General features: G+C 36.9%; 1 protein-coding gene across 1 annotated transcript; it reads right to left on the reverse strand.

The window, feature by feature from the left end:
- Nucleotides 1-618: 618 nt before the first annotated feature.
- On the reverse strand, nucleotides 619-19,229 carry LOC126977465 (actin-related protein 5). The gene is made up of 12 exons (XM_050826283.1): nucleotides 19,008-19,229; nucleotides 18,736-18,901; nucleotides 16,412-16,578; nucleotides 14,730-14,921; nucleotides 14,055-14,285; nucleotides 11,109-11,230; nucleotides 9,173-9,253; nucleotides 5,922-6,098; nucleotides 4,560-4,723; nucleotides 2,816-2,953; nucleotides 1,406-1,560; nucleotides 619-949 (listed from the first exon to the last, which is right to left on the reverse strand). Exons 1-12 carry the CDS (start codon nucleotides 19,111-19,113, stop codon nucleotides 645-647), a joined length of 2,004 nt encoding a protein of 667 aa, XP_050682240.1. The 5' UTR covers nucleotides 19,114-19,229; the 3' UTR covers nucleotides 619-644.
- Nucleotides 19,230-21,552: the final 2,323 nt, after the last annotated feature.

The following is a 21,552-nucleotide window of genomic DNA, read 5'->3' on the forward strand; positions in this document are numbered from 1 at the left end:
CGGGAGGAACTTGTGTCTTCTGTCGAGGCCTCTCTTCAGAAGGTCGCGAAATGGGGTAAAATAAACCTTACCCAATTAAAGCCCAAGAAAAGTAAGCGTTCACCACAAAAAAACCCATTTGTTTTATCACCGCTCTTCGAAAACACCTTCCTTAAAGCTTCATCTAGTATCGAAATACTGATAATTTCGTGGTCATCTGGAAGGCAAAGCCAAATTGGCTTCGAAGAAGATGGGCATCATAAATAGGGCACGGCAATTCTTCTAGCCATCCCACATTCTAGCGCTCTACAAGGCACAGGTCCGGCAACGTAATATGGAGTATTGCTGTCATCTCTGCTCTGGCGCACCCCAGTAGCAGCTCGAACCACTTGACCGCGTGCAATGGCAAAACTGCTCGAACTGTCTGGGATCCAGTGCTCTGTGAACTGCTCGATCACTTGGCGTTGCGTCGAGACTTCATTGTGTGTTTTCTATCGTATTTATCAAGAGAAGTGATCTGAAGAGCTGTTTGACCTGATTCCTGCCGCCGAATTCCACCTTCGCATGACACATATCATCCCCACCTTCTGGATGTGTCGTTCCCCTACAGTGCAATCTTATTATTAATAATAAAATAACTTGAGTTATAAATATTATATTTAATGTTAACAATCCACCACAATCTCCTCTTTCACCACATTAGCGTCTCCCGCGGGCGCTAGTGTGGTATCAACGATCGGTGCGGGACTCTTGTAATACTTATTACTGGCATGATGCTCCTTCAAATATTCCCCCCCAAACTCGTAGTAGTCCTCTTTAGAGATGCACCAGTTCTCAAACTCGTTGCTGCCAGCGAAGTCCCGGGCTCCGTACCACGCGTCACAGCTCGGGTTGTTGGACATCACAACTTTGTGCGTCGACTTGAACGGTCTCATCTCCAACAGCTCTCGTTCCAGTCTCTCTTTTAACCCTGCAAAGATTTTGTTAATCTAAATTAATGTTGAAGCGAAAACTTCTTTACCCGTTTTGGACATTTGTAACTGAAATGCTCATAACTGGCGCACGAGATAAATAAATATATAAATTATATAGTTAGACACCTTTTGGATGGGTGGGTGAAACCATTTGGGTGGCCAGCCCCCATAACGGGTTAACTAAAAAAATAATTAAAATGTAACTATTACGCAAATCTAATGTAAAAACACAGTTTAAATTACACGCGTTTTAATTCTTAAAAAGGGTTTTATTAAAATGTGTAACCTTCGCGATAATCAAAATAAATACCAAACGTATGATTTAAAAAAAATCCACATACACGTAAATATATTAAATTTTTTAACACATTCCCAGCTAGACACTTCAATTGTTCACTTATGCCCCTAATCTCCATAAAAAATCTTTATATATTGTATCAATATATTATTACCTGGAAATCTCGAACAGCCTCCTGTCACGAACACGTTGTTCGCCAACAGAAGCTGGTCTTCGGGCGAGAAGTGTTTGAACACATATTCCATGGTCTCAGCCAGACCAGCTTCCATGTTGCCAAGCATTGAGGGTTGGAACATTAACTCTGCCGCCCTAAAAGCCATTATATCACTATCATGAAGTGGGGTAAATAAATGCGTATTTAGTATATGTTGAGAATGTAAGTTGGTTATTATAATTAATGTAACAGGAAAGTCAGAATAAATAAAAATAGCGTCATCCGATACAGTTGTGTGTTATTTATTTCAACCAGCTTCATGATTTGAACACCTCAATCACGTATAACATTTTATAAAAAATAATTTGCTTTCCGTTCATTTTGCTGGACTAGCGATTTTATGTAAATGTGTCAATTTTGTGCCTGAGTAAAAGAAATATCTCAATTGTTTAAAAATAACATTTATTACAATTATGCACCAACGCACGCATCAAATGCATGCACCAACAGTAACTAGGAGTTACACAACAATCAGTGTGTGCGAGATACGTCCACATACTTCGGCCTTCAAACCTTCAAACAATGCGTCAAAATGGCTGCCACGGGCTATTTATAGACCTTGAGAATCTTCAAGTTGATATGTGCTGTGGTGATCACTTACCACCAGGTGACACGTATGCTCATTTATCCTTATAGTCCCATATTTTTTTTACATTTCCTTTAAATATATAATCCATTCCACTTCAATTAATGTATTTACTATTGGCAAAAAAATATCATTTACTAACTAACATTAACAGATTGAAGTGTTTTGTTTGCGCCTATTTTTTTGGAAAATATATTTTTAAATTTGATTGTATTACTATGCAAATTATGGTATTCCGCCAAATAAATAAATAATAGTTTAAAAAAAACTAAAGAACACGCTTTATATAAAATTCAACTAAAAAATAGAAAATAAATTTAAATTGAAAATAGTGTAAAAAATATTATATATTTCATTATAAAAAAAGCGTGGGATGTAGAAGAATTATTATTTTAATAATATCTTAAAAAGCGCCCCACGCTTTTTTAAAAAAAATATTGTCTTCTAGTACTCCGTCAGATGAAAACTTGATATTGTGATAATGCAGACAAACACTTCAATTGTATGTTAGATTTATATAATTATGTATAATTGTGTACTGAAACCTTAGTTTGTAGAAAAACACTTTTCACTGAGATAGCCCAAATGATTGCAAAACTGGAGTGTTGGTAGGCCCTCGACAAGATGGTCCTGATCTTGTCAAGATCGACAGAATACGTTGGATGAGGGCAGCGCAGGACCGATCGTCGTGGAGATCCATGGGGGAGCCCTTTGTCCAGCTGTAGACGTTTTCCGGCTGATATGATGAATTACATTTCGTGTACCTCGTTGGTTCTATGGCGAAATGCAGCTGGTGGTGCAGACTGGAGTGTGGCTGCGGCTCAAACTCTCGAAGAGCTTCCTCCAGTTCCAGTAGTCGCTCGCCGTCAGCGTCCGAGTCCGAATCCGCATCACGACTTATACTGACGAACAAACATGGATATAAACATAGAACGTTTTTTTATGACAATAAGGGACGAGACGAACAGGACGTTCAGCTGATGGTCGTTAATACGCCCTGCCTATTACAATACAGTGCCGCTCAAGATTCTTGAAAAACACTAAATTTCTGTGCGGCACTACAACTGCTCTCGTCACCTTGAGACATAAGATGTTAAGTCTCATTTGCCCAGTAATTTCACTAGCTACGGCGCCCTTCAGATCGAAACACAGTAATGTTTACACATTACTGGTTCACGGCAGAAATAGGCGCCGTTGTGGTACCCACATCGCTCACAGTACTCCAGGCATTCTGTCATTATTCCCGTCCATTCATCCGCAAACAAGTCACAATCAGGGTTTGCGCCCAGGAGAGCTTTGAGCGCGGTGAGGTTGCGGATTATAAGCGACTGTGCATGCCTACGAAGGTTGCGAAGATATTCGTTTGGAACAAAAACCCGACACAGCTTATCACTTCACTCGGAAGCATCGATCCTACCATGAAAAACTTTACAGGCGAACTTCTAAAGAATTATAATTCAGAGATCCCAGAATAAATTTAATGGATATAGGTAAGGATAATATACCCGTATATCTGTTTATAAAGGTACCTCAGAAATACAAAGTTCCAGATTCTATTTCAATGTTGATCAGCCGGATGACATTTTCGTGACGAAATTCCCTTCCATTTCTAAGAACAAAGCCGAGGCGCCTATGCGATTCTCTTGCCAGACAGTGTTGCACGTGTACAGTACCATTATATTATCGCCAAAGCCCGGACCGATGTACCATATAACCAATAAAGCGCCTATTCTTACAGAGTAACCTATTGCGATTGAGGCTTGACTTAAATTTAAGTATTTAAATTAATATAAACATAAATCTTAGAGCTACTACTAACAATCTATACCTACTATACTAGATTATTACTATACTAATTACTATTACTAGTACTATACAACAACTACTCTAATTTTAAACTCGTTCAGTGAGCAAGCAAACAAGTCAATCCTATGCGAAAGTTCATTTAAATTTCGTAAAGCGACTGTAAAAGGCGTGTCTCGCATAAGATTGGTTCTCGCTCGCGGAATTACGAGCAGCTGGTGTCGCCTTCGCCTTGTAGCGCGTCCATCCGGTACCCACAGACCTATTCGCTCCAGTAAGGCTGGATGACTCACCATACCACGCAAAATTTTCCATAAATATATAACCAGGAGCACGTCCCTCTTAGTTTCTAGTTTATTTTACCCAACCATGCCAAGAATAAAAATTGTAGGATATAGAATTGGATATCCTGGGTATACTTTGTAGAGTTTTAGATATATAAACCTAACAAATTTATTTTGTATTCGTTCCAACATGAGCTTGTATTTGGCTTCACGTGATATCATATCATAGCATTATATTCTAAATGACTTCTCACCAAAGCCTCATATAGAACTCGTATAGCGTTGATATTTGTGAAATTTTTCACTGTCTCATGTGAAATCCAAGTACGCGTTCATAGCTACGCTCGACCGACAGTCAACGCTGACGTCGGTCGAGCGTAGCTAAATGCTACACACGCACTAAATGCTACGTTATCGGTACCTCTTGTAGACGTCCCAGTCGGAGTCCTGGTTCCCGAACTCGTCGCCGGCGGCGGCCAGGCGGGAGATGACGCGCATGCGCTCTGCGGCCGCGGCCGTGCGTCGCTTCACCATGGCCGCACGACGGGCACGCCTCGCTTCCCTCCGTCCCGATATCTCGCGATACTGGCGTATCAATCAAATGAAACTTCTTAAACAATTTGTTAAGTGATAACCCTGACTTCTGAAATTAATTACACAAATTAAATTTGTAGCCAACATTTATGAGCGATGCGGGACTCGAACCCGCGACCTCTCGGGTTCCATCCTAGCGCTCTTCACTGAGCGAACCGTTCAAGTGACGTATGGTTCGTAAGTCTTGGTATATCTTGTTCAACTCTCAGGTTGTTGATCCATGTGAAACTTTGTAGCCTGTGAACTTCCTCTTCGCTGACTTATTTTTTTTTGTTTATGAAAATACCCTCATTATTACGAGACGAGCAGGACGTTCAGTTGATGGTAATTGATACACCCTGCCCATTACCATGCAGTGCCGATCAGAAGTTTTGGGTTCCTCAAGAATTCAATTGCGCTTGTCACCTTGAATTATAAGATGTTAAGTCTCACTTGCCCAGTTATTTCACTAATTATGGAGCACTACAGACCGAAACACGTACCGTTGTGGTACCCATAATCTAGCCGGCATCCTGTGTAAAGGAGCCTCCTACTGGTAGCTAGAGATATAGCCATATAGTTTAATATTCGTTTAGCACTTCCACACAAACGTCATATTAGCGTTGCAAAGAAATATAGCCTTTAGTATTATCAACAGTCATTAGCAATTTAGGCTTCATGCGGCATGCGTATGATATGCTCACAAAATACTTTTATTATTTACGATGTTTGTGGATTTATGCAACTATTATACATTATAATTTTACGATTTAATTTACATTTACTTTTTTTTTACTTACTCGTATAATACATAACTTTTAACCCTCTTATTCATAATGGTTCGCTAACTTAACCGCTAACAGCCGCTTAGGAGTGTTTTTTCTCATTCTGACTTAGGTCAATAGAAGAAGACAGAGTGAGAATTAGCAATGCTTTAGGTTAGCAGACTATTATGAATAAAGGGGTGAGTATTTGACGTTTGAGTATTATTGGTGCGTCACTTTATAAGTTATTATTAAGATATATTGAAGTTAAAATGATTTGTAAAACGATGAAGCTGTAAATGTTGATTTAAAAGACTTTTCTTACTACTTCTCCTCACTAAAGTTCTGCGAATTTACTTAAACTACATAAATAAAGTGAGTTTGATTTGTTTTGTTTCATAATCCAACCTCTATTACTAGCTATGTTATTGATGTCTGTGATAAACCTTAGCACGGGTTTCTTCCAGCCAGGTCTGGAACTCGGCGGGATCTGTGGGCGGCTGTAGAGCGCTTCTCGAGTTGTTCACGTTAGGGCGGCTCTCAACGCTCTCCTCGGGGTTGCCAGCCGCCGCAATTCGTTGTTTATTCTTCTCTATGCGAATGTGAAGGTTCGATATTTGTCTCTGGAAAACGTAGAACACTATATAATCCCTTATATAATGGTCACAGAATACCTTTATTTATTTACGGTGTGTGTGGATGATGCAGCTACTGTACTCAATAAGTTTTGTTTAGTATTAATTAACATTTACTTTTTTTACTTACTTGTGTAAGGCATTGACTATTTGACGTTTGAGTATGTTTGTTGCATCACTTTACTTCAATTACAATCCTACTAATATTATAAATGTGAAAGTTTGTATGTCTGGATGTATGTTTGAACTTCTTTAACGCAAAATCTACATTATAGATTTTGATGAAACTTTACAATAATATAGCTTACACACCAGAATAACAAATAGGCTATAATTTACAAAACTATAGTGTGAATTATACAAAATATAAAAGAAGTGTGATTGTTACTAATGAATACAACTAGCGCCATCTCTTATCAACTAGCAAGCACAAGATCAATACAATTTATATGGCAAAACAACGTTTGCCGGGTGAGGTAGTATAATATATATATTGTAATTGAAATGATTTGTAAAACGATTTAAATGTAAATCATGATTTAAAAGAGTGACAATGAGTTTGAAGAAGCAGTAGATTCAATAAGAAAAAAAAATTCTTTTGACGTTCATTTCCGTTACCTACATGAATAAAGTGATTTTGATTTTTGGTTATTTGTATTACTAAGTCATTTGTTTTTTCTTTTCCTCATATATGCAATGTATGTATTGTTCAGGGTAGATAAATAAGGTAGTATGTGAGTTAATACTTGATTTATTATTCAAAATTGGATATCATATCACTTATTGAAAGTCAAAAACTACCACCCATTCCAAAAAGGTGAGAAGGATGAGCGCAACAAACTTAGCGGTCTTCTTTTTTTTTTATAAAATATATTGTTTTCGATATTACTAAATGGCGATCGCTCCATTCCCAATCTGTGGTATCATTAAGAAAGTCATTTATGCTATAGTAACCTTTACAACATAAACGTTTTTGAACAATTCATTTGAATATCGTAAAAATTGAATATTGTAATAGTTACTTATGCAACTGTTGTGTAATAAGGGGTATTAAAACACGAATGTGGCTTTATCTCACGAGGCGAAGCCGAGTGTGATAATAGTATCACATGAGTGTTTTAATACCTAATTATCAACAGTTGCATACAAGACTTTATCTACACCCAAAATATGAATCCTCTAAAAGATCCTGAAACAGTTAGTCCTAGTAGTACCTAACCTACTATCATCCATTACTGATTATATACAAATAAACTAAGTATTAATGAAAAAAATATTTATTTTAGTAGTAATTTACAGTTTGCATAGTGCAATAATTAAAATTCACTTGAATATTATGTTCTTTTGCAGCGTTTAAAATGAATCGCTAATTTTTTGTAAACAAAACAATAAAAATATCGAAGAAAAATGGCGGGGATTCGAATAACCTACTTTTTACGGCGCGCGACGTTCTGGTAGTGTGGAACCCGCGTAAACGAAAACGTTCTTTTTTTGAAATTCATACAGATACCACGCATCGTGCAATAAGAATGTGGCTGTCTGTTCACTCTTTGAGCATGAAGGGATTGAAAAAAAAATAGGAGTGTTGTTATGAAATTCAGTACAACATTACAACACTCGTTTGGATGATGTAATGGTTATTAGAACATTGGGTGTTTTAATGTTGGCAATAAGCTAACTGTTTCAGAATCTTTAATAGAGGATTTAAAGCATCGGTGTGGATAAAAGCATATACAACGGCCCACAAAAGACTTACTAACTCGACTTAGCCGAGTTTTATAAGTTTATTAACTCTTATATCTAACATATAATGTAGGAGGAGATGATTAGGAAGATGATTAACTCACGTTAAGATAAGTACTATTAGATCGAGATGTACTGAGTTCCTAACTGTATGGTATTTGGTAGCTTATCTTAATATATATAAATCTCGTGTCACAATGTTTGTCCTCAATGGACTCCAAAACTAATGAACGGATTTCAATGGGGATTACTTCATGGAGTGCAGTTTAGTCCAACTTAAGAGATAGGATAGTTTTTATTTCGATTTGGGACCCATAATTTTTTTTATTTTCAATATTTGTTTTGTATGGACATATTTTCTATGAGAGAATTTAGTGACGCACGGTTTGACAGTTCCGCTGTGAAACAATTTCATTCTAACAACAGGGAGCATATTTACGAAATAATTTTTGATGTTTTGAAATATAAAACAGTTGTTTTTTTACTATCTACAGAACAACGTCTGTCGGGGCAGCTAGTATATATATATATATATATATCCATATACATATAATCAAAATGGTTATTGTTTGAGGCTCTTTCACGCCTAAACCATTGATCGTATCGACATGAAACTACCACCATTCGATGCGAAATTTATCCTAGATGGCTTATGATGGCTACTTATTTTCTTATTGTATTTGTAATAAGATGAATTAATTTTAATTTATTTCCTTTTAAAATTTGCCCCGCATAGCGGGCGAAAACGGCTTGTTTACTTATACAATAAAAATAATGGAGTGTGTCCTTCTGTCCAATTGAGCTGATTGGCAAGATAATAAAATATAATATAATTCTTGTGTGCGTGTGTATGTCACTGAACTCCTCCTAGACGGCTGGACCGATTTTATTGAAACTTTCTGTGTGTCTTCAGGTGGATTCGAGAATGGTTTAGATTCACAATTGAACTACCTCCTGAACGGCTGGACCGATTCTGATGAGATTTTTGTGTGTTCCAGTGAATTTGAGATTGATGTGTGTCTTCGGGTGGATTCAAGAATGGTTTAGATTCCCAATTAAACTACCTCCTAAACGGCTGGACCGATTTTGATGACTTTTTGTTTGTTTCAGTGAATTTGAGATTGGTTTAGATTCTCAATTACGTCCATTTAATATAATTCTCCTGCTCATGTGTATGTTAGTGAACTCGTCCCAACGGCTGGACAGATTTTTCAAATTTAAGACGTGTGTACAGGACAACGTCTGTTGGGTCCACTAGTAAAATATAAATATCAAGTGATAAAATTTACTTTAATTTAAAAACATCTCATCGCAAATACCTGCAAGTCAGCGTAGCTTTTAATATCGAAACTTTTAATCGCCTCATTGAATTCATGTGTGTTCCCATCTTCTATCAAGTCCTGCAATTGAACAAAAAAATAAACAATTTGTTATACTTTAAAGTGATGACCCTTACTTCGGGGATTAATTACACAAATTAAATTTATAAACTAAGTTTATGAACGATGCGGGACTCGAACCCGCGACCTCTCACGTTCCGTGCGAGCGCTCTTCCACTGAGATGTATCGTTCATAATGCTCTATATGTCTCGTTCAACTCTCAGCTGGAAGAGCGCTCGCATGGAACGCGAGAGAATTTTTATTAAGTATTTGTTTAGCTTTGGATGCTGCGGAGCGAGGTCGCTGCACGCTGTGACGTCATTACACTACACTCATTCAATTTGATGCGCGCGGTTATTTAGTGCAGTATAAAATATATTTCTTACTCCTCTACTTTTATCTGTCATTTATACAGCTATGATCACTAATAAGAGTACATACTTATTGAGTTTTTTAAAAAGTCTATACTCTATAGCCTAAAAAAGCATCTATTATAACGTCGTCAAAGAAGCACAGTTGTTTTGGTGCCACAGACAACTAAATCTAGGTTAGGTATGGTAGATTCATATAAATATTAGGTAGTAGGTACGTAGTACATACTAAATTACAGTAAAACTCCAATTATCCGAATAAATGGGGTCCGGGACCCATTCGGATAATCAAATATTCGGATAATCGGAGTTTTTTTTTTTAAAAATTGCCATTGGAGAGAAAGAAACATGATTTTTTCACATGTTTTAAATATAAATAAAATGTACTTATGTACAAGTTTAGAAATAAAAATCATTGATTTTCAAACATCTCCGTCAATGTAAGCTGTTTTGCGGTCTTCGCACTCTGCTGTCTGCGCACTTAGACTTTTTTTGGACAAATTTTTTTCTGAAAGTGATTCGGATAATCGGCGATTCGGATAGTCGGAGTTCGGATAATTAGAGTTCTACTGTACAAACATAATATTTCCATGTTTAAATTATTAGTACCTAAACATTTAAATGCCAACTTAAGAAAAATCTTGTTCAGTTTACCAAGATGCTGTTACGTTTATTTTGTAATATTAAAATTTCCCGCGTTGGCTGTATGCATGTACCTTTGTCATCCCTTGAAGGAAAAATGAAACTACTCACCAGAGTAAAGTATACAATACATTTTATACAACCCACTCCACTCGTGTTATTTGACCCACATTATACAACTGTTGCATAAAATACTATAAATAAAGCTGAATTGGAAATTATTGTAAATTCAAAACTACAAAAGTTTTTTTTTGCAACAAAACTACTATACTATCACCACATCGATAGCTCACTGGGTTTGTGCTAAAAAAACAAACGCTCATTAATATTTTTTTCAGTTAAACATTGCTCATATTGCACCAATACTACTGATGAAGAGAAAATAATTTAAAAATGGAAGCTCTATTTTTTATAAGTGTAGTGTACTGACATCTAGTCTTAACAGAGTATGTAACTATCATTGTCACTGTCACGACATCGACAGTGACATTAACCGTGTGACGTTGAGTGCTATATAAGGAATGCACAGTACAGCGGAAGGCGAGTTCTAATCGGGTATTGGTTGCGTGCGGACGTGTGCGGGTGTAGTGCTACATAGTAAAGATGTTGTTTCACTCGTAAATAAACGAGGAACATTACATTAAGCATATTTTTAATTGATGAAATAAACCGGATAAAGTTGGAGATTCTAACACGGTCATTTTTAAATTGAAAATCACACAGATACTATGCTGTTGTTTTAATTCATTTCATTATTGGATATTTCAGAAAATTCTCTCAGATAAAAGTTGCTAAAAATTTTATTGCTACAGCCTAGAAATGAATTCTCTCACGTCATTAGCGATTTCAATACGGTACCCACTTGTAAAGTCAATAATTGATTTAATTGCTCTTCATCTTCTACCAGCCTCTCCTCACGTTTTCTGGCATTTATTTCCAGAAGCCGTCGCGCCATCTCTTTCTTCCGTTCTTTCTGTTGTTCCGCTGAAATTTTTTTTAAATGTACTAGCGGCCATCCACAAATTACGTCACACGTTGAAGGGAGGGGTCGACGAAGTGTGACATAGTGTGACAAGGGGAGGAGGAGGAGAGGGGACACCAATTTTGTCACACCACATTATTTCAAAATATTATATTTTATATCTACGCATTACAGTAGTAGTAGCTTTCTTCCACGTGCTACTAAGCTGTGGAATGAGCTTCCTTGTGTGGTGTTTCCGGGACCTTCAAAAAAAGCGCGTACACCTTCCTTAAAGGCCGGCAACGCTCTTGTGATTCCTCTGGTGTTGCAAGAGAATGTGGGCGGCGGTGATCACTTAACAACAAGTGACCCGTACGCTCGTTTGTCCTCCTATTCCATAAAAAAAAATACATCACTGAATTTAACCTACACACCTACTAAACTTGCAAAATGTAATATATTTTTTTAATGTTCATTTTCAAGCCTTTGTTTGATTTAATGTTGATTTTATTGACAAAGAATTTAAATGGATATAAAAATAATTTCGCAACACTAGTTAATTATCGGGTGCTGGGCTTTCAAGTTTTTAAAAAGCACTTTTATTTCACAATATTTAATGTTACTCACAGATAAATTGGAACAAGACTGGTTAAACAATATCCTAATTAAACTAAAGAAATCTAAAAGACAACGAACCACGGGTGCACAATCAGCACTACCTCGGGGTATGGGCTGCCAAAACATGTAGGTTTAGCCGAGTTGGGCCGGTGTAACTCCCTGCTGTTTAAATTTCTAGATGTACAGAGCGAAATATCTGCCTCGCAGATATTAGCAGTGCCGGGGCATCATTCAACAGCGTTCAGGGGTAGTTATCATAACAGTGCTACTAAGTGCTGGAATAATTTACCGCCACCATTAAGACATGTTCAAAATTTTAGATTGAAATATAAAAAAAACTATATTAGAATCATTATATAATAATTATTCTTGCAGGTGTGCAATGTATCTTATAAATTAACACAATTCTGTATTTTTTATCGTCATTTAATGTTCACCAATATATTTATATCTCATGTTTTATATTTATTATTATGACAATTATTTCTTTATTTTAATTTTACTACACCACTTACTTTGATACCTACGCAAATTAATTTGCAATGGGAAGACTAAAAGAACTTTGTACTTCAAATGTCACGAGGGCCTGCTGAAAACCAGTGTTGTGTTGGTGTCTTCTACACTGAGACAACAATATACTGAGTCAGCTCCTTTTAGCAGGGAATCACGCTCACACTGTTATTTTTATTTATTTATTTTTAATTTTTTATACTATTTGTTACGTTATTTAATTTAGAATTTTAAGATTTTAATTAATATTGTAAATTATTGTGTTTTTGTGTGAGTGTTTTTATTGCTAATAAAAGTGTTTCTATTCTATTCTAAATACTACGAATAAATACGTAACATCACTAGCAGAGACACTAGGTAGGGGAGGGTCTTTCAAGGTGTGACAAGGACGCGGAAGGGGTAAAAAAATCATGATATTCGTATGACGGCGAATATGGATGCATGGCCCCAAGTCACATACTTGATGCAAGACACTAGGCAGGGGAGGGTCTTTCAAATGTGACAAGGACGCGGAAGGGGTAAAAAAAATCATGATATTCGTGTGACGGCGAATATGGATGCATGGCCCCAAGTCACATACTTGATGCAAGACACTAGGTAGGGGAGGGTCATTCAAATGTGACAAGGACGCGGAAGGGGTAAAAAAAATCATGATATTCGTGTGACGGCGAATATGGATGCATGGCCCCAAGTCACATACTTGATGCAAGACACTAGGCAGGGGAGGGTCTTTCAAATGTGACAAGGACGCGGAAGGGGTAAAAAAAATCATGATATTCGTGTGACGGCGAATATGGATGCATGGCCCCAAGTCACATACTTGATGCAAGACACTAGGTAGGGAGGGTCTTTCAAATGTGACAAGGACGCGGAAGGGGTAAAAGAAATCATGATATTCGTGTGACGGCGAATATGGATGCATGGCCCCAAGTCACATACTTGATGCAAGACACTAGGTAGGGGAGGGTCATTCAAATGTGACAAGGACGCGGAAGGGGTTAAAAAATCATGATATTCGTGTGACGGCGAATATGGATGCATGGCCTCAAGTCACATATTTGATGCAAGACACTAGGTAGGGGAGGGTCATTCAAATGTGACAAGGACGCGGAAGGGGTAAAAAAAAATCATGATATTCGTGTGACGGCGAATATGGATGCATGGCCCCAAGTCACATACTTGATGCAAGACACTACGTAGGGGAGGGTCTTTCAAATGTGACAAGGACGCGGAAGGGGTAAAAAAAAATCATGATATTCGTGTGACGGCGAATATGGATGCATGGCCCCAAGTCACATACTTGATGCAAGACAATAGGTAGGGAGGGTCTTTCAAATGTGACAAGGACGCGGAAGGGGTAAAAAAATCATGATATTCGTGTGACAGCGAATATGGATGCATGGCCCCAAGTCACATATTTGATGCAAGATTGTAGAGTAATACTTATGGCAGTTGATCTTGTGGTGCAAATTTTTATCTATCATTGTAAATTGAGCTCAAATTAATGTCAGCGTTCAAGTTCGATACGACTAAAGGGACGGCAACATTGTTGTGATATCTCTGGTACACCAGACCAGACCAGAAAATTACGGCGGCGACAACCCCCCATCAGGTGACCTGTTCACCAGTTTGTCCCTAACGGCATAAAAATATTAATTCATTTAAGGAATGCAAATGGTCAAATGGCCGAATAAAAAAATATATATAACTAAGCATTACCAGTTAACCCTGATGATGTCGTATTCTGCACGAATGGCAGCTGGACTCTGATAACATTAGCCTCATAGTAATCAGGGTTCACCCACTTTCTTATCTCTTCTTGGTAGTCGAGAGCTATGGAGCAGTGCTCATGCAGTATCTCTTCAATGCGAGTCATTGTTATCGCATTCACATGCACCGGATACTTTAATTGAAGAAGCTTGTGTAAATAGCATATAATTTCACTTCCACCTGAAAAATTCATCAAAAATCTAAACAATTTGTTATGTTTTTAAAGTGATAACCCTCACTTCTAGGATTACTACACGAATAAAATTTTATGAACTATGCGGGACCCAAAACCACAACCTCTAGCGTGTAAGTGCTCTGCCAACTGAACTAACAGTTCGAATAACATATCTTCATAAAATCTTGTATGCTTTGTTCAACTCTCAGGTTGTGGTCTCAGTTGGCAGAGCACTGGATCGGAACGCCAGAGGTTGTGGGTTCGAGTCCCACATCATTCATAAAATTTTGTTTTAAAATTTTATTTATGTAGAAATCTAAAGCTAAATTCTATAGTTAGATTGGCAGACACATAATCCACCACCACTATTATGATGGGCTCTGAAAAACTTAAACTTAAGTTAAATATTTATGGTCAATAAATTGCAACTATAAAAATGTCAACTTTACCTAAGTTTATTCTCCTAGCATGCTCTGCAATGACATTACCCCTAATGACCGGAATTATATGTATTGTATGATAGCCACAGTTGACAATCAAACCACTATCCCCAATGTCATTTCTATAAAAACTAAATAGTGAATCAATGCCGTAGCTGACTGCTGGGACTCCATATCCTTCAAACAGAAGTTCAGACATTACTGAAAAAAAAATATACACAACATATATAAAGATAAGGACAGAGAAATAGCAAGTAAGTATGACACATTAACTAACTATATTTCCTATGTTTAAGCGGAAAATTATATCTGTAACTAATAACATTTTCATTTTTTATTTAGACACTTCAAACAACATGTTGCTGGAGTGCTGTGAATGCCTTTAAGTAATAGATATACTAGACTATATAGAATCTTAATATTGTGTAATCAAATGTCATGTATACCTATTGTTGGTGTTCCAATAAATAAATAAATAAATGTTAAGTTCCTATGGAAAACACAGTTGTTGAATCAGGGCTGTCACTGTTGTATGGATCACTGTGGAAACTTGACATATATATAAATTGCTGATGACTCCATCAGAGAAGTAAATATTTGATGGACAAAATTATACAGAATATTATATGGAGGAAAACTGGTTTCACTAACCAAAACACTAAAGTCATCTGTTTAAGTTTTTCTGGAAAATCCTATCAGCAATTTTAATTTTAGTTATTAAATCAATAAAGAGCTTAAATCAGTATATCATAATCAAGACAAACTGATTGCAATGAATCATCATTTCAGCCAGAAGACGCCGGATCCACTACTTGACGATCCCTATAGCCCAGTGGTTAGTGACCCTGCCAACTGAGCTAGAGGTCTCCGGTTCAAATCCTGGTAGGTGCAATCATTTATATAATGAATATGAATATTTGTTTCCAAGACATGGATGTTTATTTGTATTTATGTATGTTTAATTCTATTGGACATAAAATTAAAGGACAGAGAAAGACTAGCGGACATAAGAGAAAAAACAAAGGTGATCCCCATAGCAAAAACTGTGAAAAAACTTAAGTGGAAATGGACGGGTCATATGATCAGAGGCCCAAACAAGTGGTCACAGAAACTCACCCATTGGTACTCGAGAGATGCTAAAAGAAAGAGAGGCAGACAGATACTAAGGTGGGAAGATGACATAAAGAAGGTTGCTGGACCAGTTTGGAGTAGAGAAGCGCGGGAGAGAGAGCACTGGAAGGTCCTAGAGGAGGCCTATGTCAGTGGACAAGCTAGACACATTGTTCAAAAATAGAGGAAATAAAAAAAGAAACATGTTGCTACATAACTAATGTCTAGAAATAAAGGCTATCTTTATCTTTATGTTTAAGTAAGTATATTGTATTAAATATATTGTTGTCTTGTACCCATAGTACAGGCTATGCCTAGTTTGGGGCAAGACAATTTTTGTAAGAGTGTGTCAATATTGTATTATATTAAACTACTGGACAAAGATCTTCCCAAAAGTTTGCCATGACAATCAGTTGTGTTCCCTCATGATACCTATTCCTATATTGCACTGAATATTTATTGTACTTTCAACCTCAGCATGCCAAAAATGGCAGTCTGTAATAATTTAAATTAATTATTTACTGTTTTGAGTATTTTATTTTGACATTTTCAGACATATGGAACATAGGGAAGCTACTTACACTGCCTTGAATAGTTTGGTGTTACAAATGCTTCAGTCATTACTACAGGATGTGGTACACTGCCTTCATTGTCAATGCCCAAATGTGAAAAAATATAATCACAAACTTGCTCTTGAACTTCGAAGTGTGTAACAACATTTTTATCAAATTGAGTTTTTAGTTGAAATCTGAAATTGACAAATATTGATTTGCAATATCCTACTAATATTATAAATGTGAAAGTTTGAATGTCTGGATGTATGTTTGAACTTCTTTAACGCAAAATCTACTGAATATATTTTGATGATACTTTACAATAATATAGCTTACACACCAGAATAACAAATAGGCTATAATTTATAAAACTATAGTGTGAATTATACAAAATATAAAAGAAGTGTGATTGTTACTAATGGGGTGATTTCGGCTATCCGGTTTCACCCTGCTCGACTTACACATAAGTATTGTATACCTACGTTTTATTTTCCCTTAATTTTAATATTCTTTTTCTTTTTAGAGAGCCTCAATATTGCTTTTGGATGATGCTCCACCATGTACTGTACATGTATCCAAGTGGGTGGATGCAACAACATATTTTCTCAGAATGGATGCGTCACTATCGGTTCTATTAAGCCAATTAAAGATGATCCTGTGCTTCTAGAAGCAATAGTCTTAGATGGCCATGTTACTTACACTAAGAACTTGGAAGCTATTGAGTTAGCTTGTGCTAATGGTGTTATAATGCTGTGCTTGCCACCTCACTGCACGCATCACTTACAGCCGATGTTGGTTTTATCAGGCCTTTGAGCATGTTTTACAGTTGTGACTCAATTTCAAATAGCAACTAGCGCCATCTCTTATCAATAGCAAGGAAAAGATCAATACAATTTATATGGCAAAACAATGTTTGCCTGGTCAGCTAGTATTTAATAAGGTAATATCATCTATAACCCCTGGGTGTAAAGATATAGACCTTATCATATTATCAGATATTAGAATCAAGTCAGTACACACAAATATCATCAATCAAAAGTACAATTTGCATATTTATGTTGACATACAGCCTGCTGACATAAGTATGTGGTATGATAAGGTTCTATTGCTTTTGCAAGTGTGGGGTTACAGGATGGATTATTTAAAACTAATTTTGAATAAATTTGGACATATCTCATTGATTTTTTTCTATTTTTGCCATAAAGTCTTAATAAAGTTTTTTTTTTTTTTTTTGGAATAGGAGGACAAACTAGCGTACGGGTCACCTGTTGTTAAGTGATCACCGCCGCCCCCAATCTCTTGCAACACCAGAGGAATCACAGGAGCGTTGCCGGCCTTTAAGGAAGGTGTACGCGCTTTTTTTGAAGGTACCCATGTCGTATCGTTCCTGAAACACCGCACAAGGAAGCTCATTCCACAGCTTTGTAGTACGTGGAAGAAAGCTCCTTGAAAACCGCACTGTGGAGGACCGCCACACATCCAGATGGTGTGGATGATACCCTAACTTGTGGCGTGTCGTGCGAAGGTGGAATTCGGCGGCAGGAATCAGGTTAAACAGCTCTTCGGAACACTCCCCGTGATAAATGCGGTAGAAGACACACAATGAAGCGATGTCTCTTCGCAACGCCAAGTGATCCAGCCGTTCACAGAGCACTGGGTCCCCGACAATTCGAGCTGCTCTGCATTGCACGCGGTCAAATGGATCGAGCTGATACTGGGGTGCGCCAGACCAGAGATGACAGCAATACTCCATGTGTGGCCGAACCTGCGCTTTGTAGAGTGCTAGTATGTGGGCCGGCTTGAAGTATTGCCGTGCTCTATTAATGACGCCCAGTTTCTTTGAAGCCAATTTGGCTTTGCCTTCCAGATGACCACGAAATTGGCAATCGCTCGAGATTTCGAGACCCAGTATTCCGATACTAGGCGAGGAAATATGTCGTAAGACATACCATGTTCATAAAAACATAATATAATTTATTACAATTTCTATAAGTTAACTTTCTTTAACTTTAGGAGAATTGGGATAAATTGGATTATAAAATAAGGATGTTAAAATATAATTATAATAAAGCCGAAATTCATAAAAAATTTTTTGGTAACATAATAAAACCATTAAACAGCCTTTAGGGTGGTTTTTTTTATGTTTGAGAGGGGCAAACAAGAACATGGTTCATTTGATGAAGAATAAAAATCTATCCATGAACATTAGCAATATACTTATTGTCAAGAGATGGACAGTTCGTTGGACAAACATTTTGGTTGTTGTTTACTTATGTGTCTTATTGATGATACAATATTCATCATTTATATAAGTTCACCTACATTGCAATTAGATTTAAAAACAAACTAACCTTACAGCTTCAATATTTAAAATGTCATTCCCAATCTGTATTGGTGGTGTTACAGGGGGCTCTGCGTCTTTTTTACATCTATCTTTACGAGGCCTTGCTATTACATTCTTAAATATTAACAGAGGTTCATCACTTATTGACCAACCGACTCTACACTGGTAAGATCCTGTAATAATTAATATGTCATTGTAAATAGTATTATAAGTATTTTTTTTAAATACTAACTGGAATAAATATGAGTTTTGAGCGGTTAAACTCATTATAATATTTACCATTGTCAATAACCAAAGGTATATTTCCATACTTTAGTGTGGGACTATATTCGTGGACAATATCAGGTACGGTTTTATAATCTTTTAAAACAAGAACACTATCCATCACTTAACCAGATTTTTATATTTCCGTCTTCTAAATTTTTCTTCTAAGTATAAGCTGAAATTAGAAATATTTAGTAACGATAATTAGAAAAACGTAGGCTCCACTCAATCAAAATTTAATTTTCAAATTTGTAAACAAACATCTGTTATCTCTTAGTTTTTTTTTAATTTATTTTATGGCGCTGGATGCAATTCCTTATTCTACTAATAATTATTCTAAATCGGGTCTGCATGTCTCCGGCGCTACGGCAAGGGCAGCCGCTTCGCCCTTGCGTAACTAGGCTCGAACAACCATGGTCGCCTCGGGTGACTGCCCGTGCCTAGTTACAGCAGCCTTTATTAAACACCAGGGGTAGGGCAGACTAGTACCAGATGGAAGTCCACTGATTAGCTTCTATGACAGTATAGTGATAAAAAACCGGATAGCGGGTAAATCCGGACAGATGGTTTTTTACTACTCCGCGTAAAGCTGTCACATTTTGGCTTGTGGAACAATACTCGCGATCGCCTACTCAGTGCGGTTGCAAATGGCGGCGAAGGTAAAACTGCAGCGCGTGCGTCAATGAATTAATATTTATAATAATAAATAAATTAATCTATTTTTCCATATTTATTACGAATAATCATTCTGTTCAGCCATGTACTAAAATATGCAGTTTTTTTTTTAAAGAACTTATGCACAATAGGCTTTAAAAACCGTAATTATTATTGGTGTAAGCAAAAACATAAAGTGATAGTTATTAAAATTTTAAACATGACCTGTGGGGTACAAGCGGACGGGGTGATTTCGGCTATCCGGTTTCACCCTGCTCGACTTACACATAAGTATTGTATACCTACGTTTTATTTTCCATTAATTTTAATATTCTTTTTCTTTTTAGAGAGCCTCAATATTGCTTTTGGATGATGCTCCACCATGTACAGTAGCTGTATCCAAGTAGTTGGATGCAACAACATATTTTCTCAGAATGGATGCGTCACTATCGGTTCTATTAAGCCAATTAAAGATGATCCTGTGCTTCTAGAAACACTAGTCTTAGATGGCCACGTTACTTACACTAAGAACTTGGAAGCTATTGAGTTAGCTCGTGCTAATGGTGTTATAATGCTGTGCTTGCCACCTCACTGCACGCATCGTTTACAGCCGATGTTGGTTTTATCAGGCCTTTGAGCACTTTTTACAGTTGTGACTCAATTTCAAATAGCAACTTTGTTTGGAACAGCTTATAAACGTACTGCAACGATCCAAAATGCAGCTTCTTCATTTTCCAAAACCGTAATATGCCCCACTTTTTCACGGATCAACAGAAAATACAGAAAATCAGTCAACAGAAATACCACTAAGATCAACCACTTAAAAGACAACCCAGGATCCACTGCCGAGAAAGAACGCCGTCCCCGCCAACAGGAACATCTACAGATGGACAAGCATTTTCAAGTACCACAGGTCTCTTATTTCACTTAGGGATATTATGCCAATTCCTCACATTACAAAAAGCAAAAGGCTATGGACGCAACGAGGGAAAACCGCTGTTTTGACTGAATCGCGATATAAAAATCAGTTGGTGGAAAAGGCGACGCCAAAAATTGCGGTAAGAAGTCGGGTGAAGAATACAGCAAGAAGATTACCAGTGTATAGTGTGCAGCGAAAACTACAGTAAAACTAAGTCCAGAGATGAATGGTACCAATGTACAGCCTGTCTTAAATGGGCTCACGAAGGTTGTATTAGTTTTGAGCAGGAATTATTATTTTTTATTTGCAAGAACTGCGAAAAATTAAAATATTTTATATTATTGATTGTATCTGTATTCGCCCCATTAATAATTGACCTATCTGGTTTGACCCATAGGTATGGGGTGAATTTGAAAATATATTTTTTTATAAATCTGTTGTATTTCCTATCCATTAAGATTGATCTCAATTTTTTGCATATCAAAGTATTGTCAAATATATACCTAAAGACTTATGATGTTAAAAAAATTAATATATAATATAGATACTAATTTATGGCGTCTTTGCAATAACTATCCGGTGTATTGATTAGGAAACAAGTAGGATCGCAATCCAACAATATGCAGTAGTGTCAGGCATGGTGTTTTGCTCATAACTCAACTGGCAGACATAGGATCGACTATTTGTAGAACTCTAAACATTAAAATAACATTTTTGGTTTTGACTGTAGATTTGGTTACATAAGAGTCGAGATACATTGATTGCCTTTCGCACTTTGCCGATTGAAAAGTAACACACTAGTACATTTTGTCGATCGCCCGCTTATGGTGGAGTACGCAGCTGTACGGAAAAAACGAATTTCCCCTGATAATATACCTATAAATAGATCAATGTTTTCGATCTTACCACGCGTTGGCCGTGTCAGCCTGCGGCCGGAACGCATTGGTCGCGTCCGCGTCGATTCGAAAGAATGCGTAGGTACGTCCT

The sequence above is a fragment of the Leptidea sinapis genome, chromosome 45 (genome assembly GCF_905404315.1).
Source record: "Leptidea sinapis chromosome 45, ilLepSina1.1, whole genome shotgun sequence".
Classification (NCBI taxonomy): Eukaryota; Metazoa; Arthropoda; class Insecta; order Lepidoptera; family Pieridae; genus Leptidea; species Leptidea sinapis.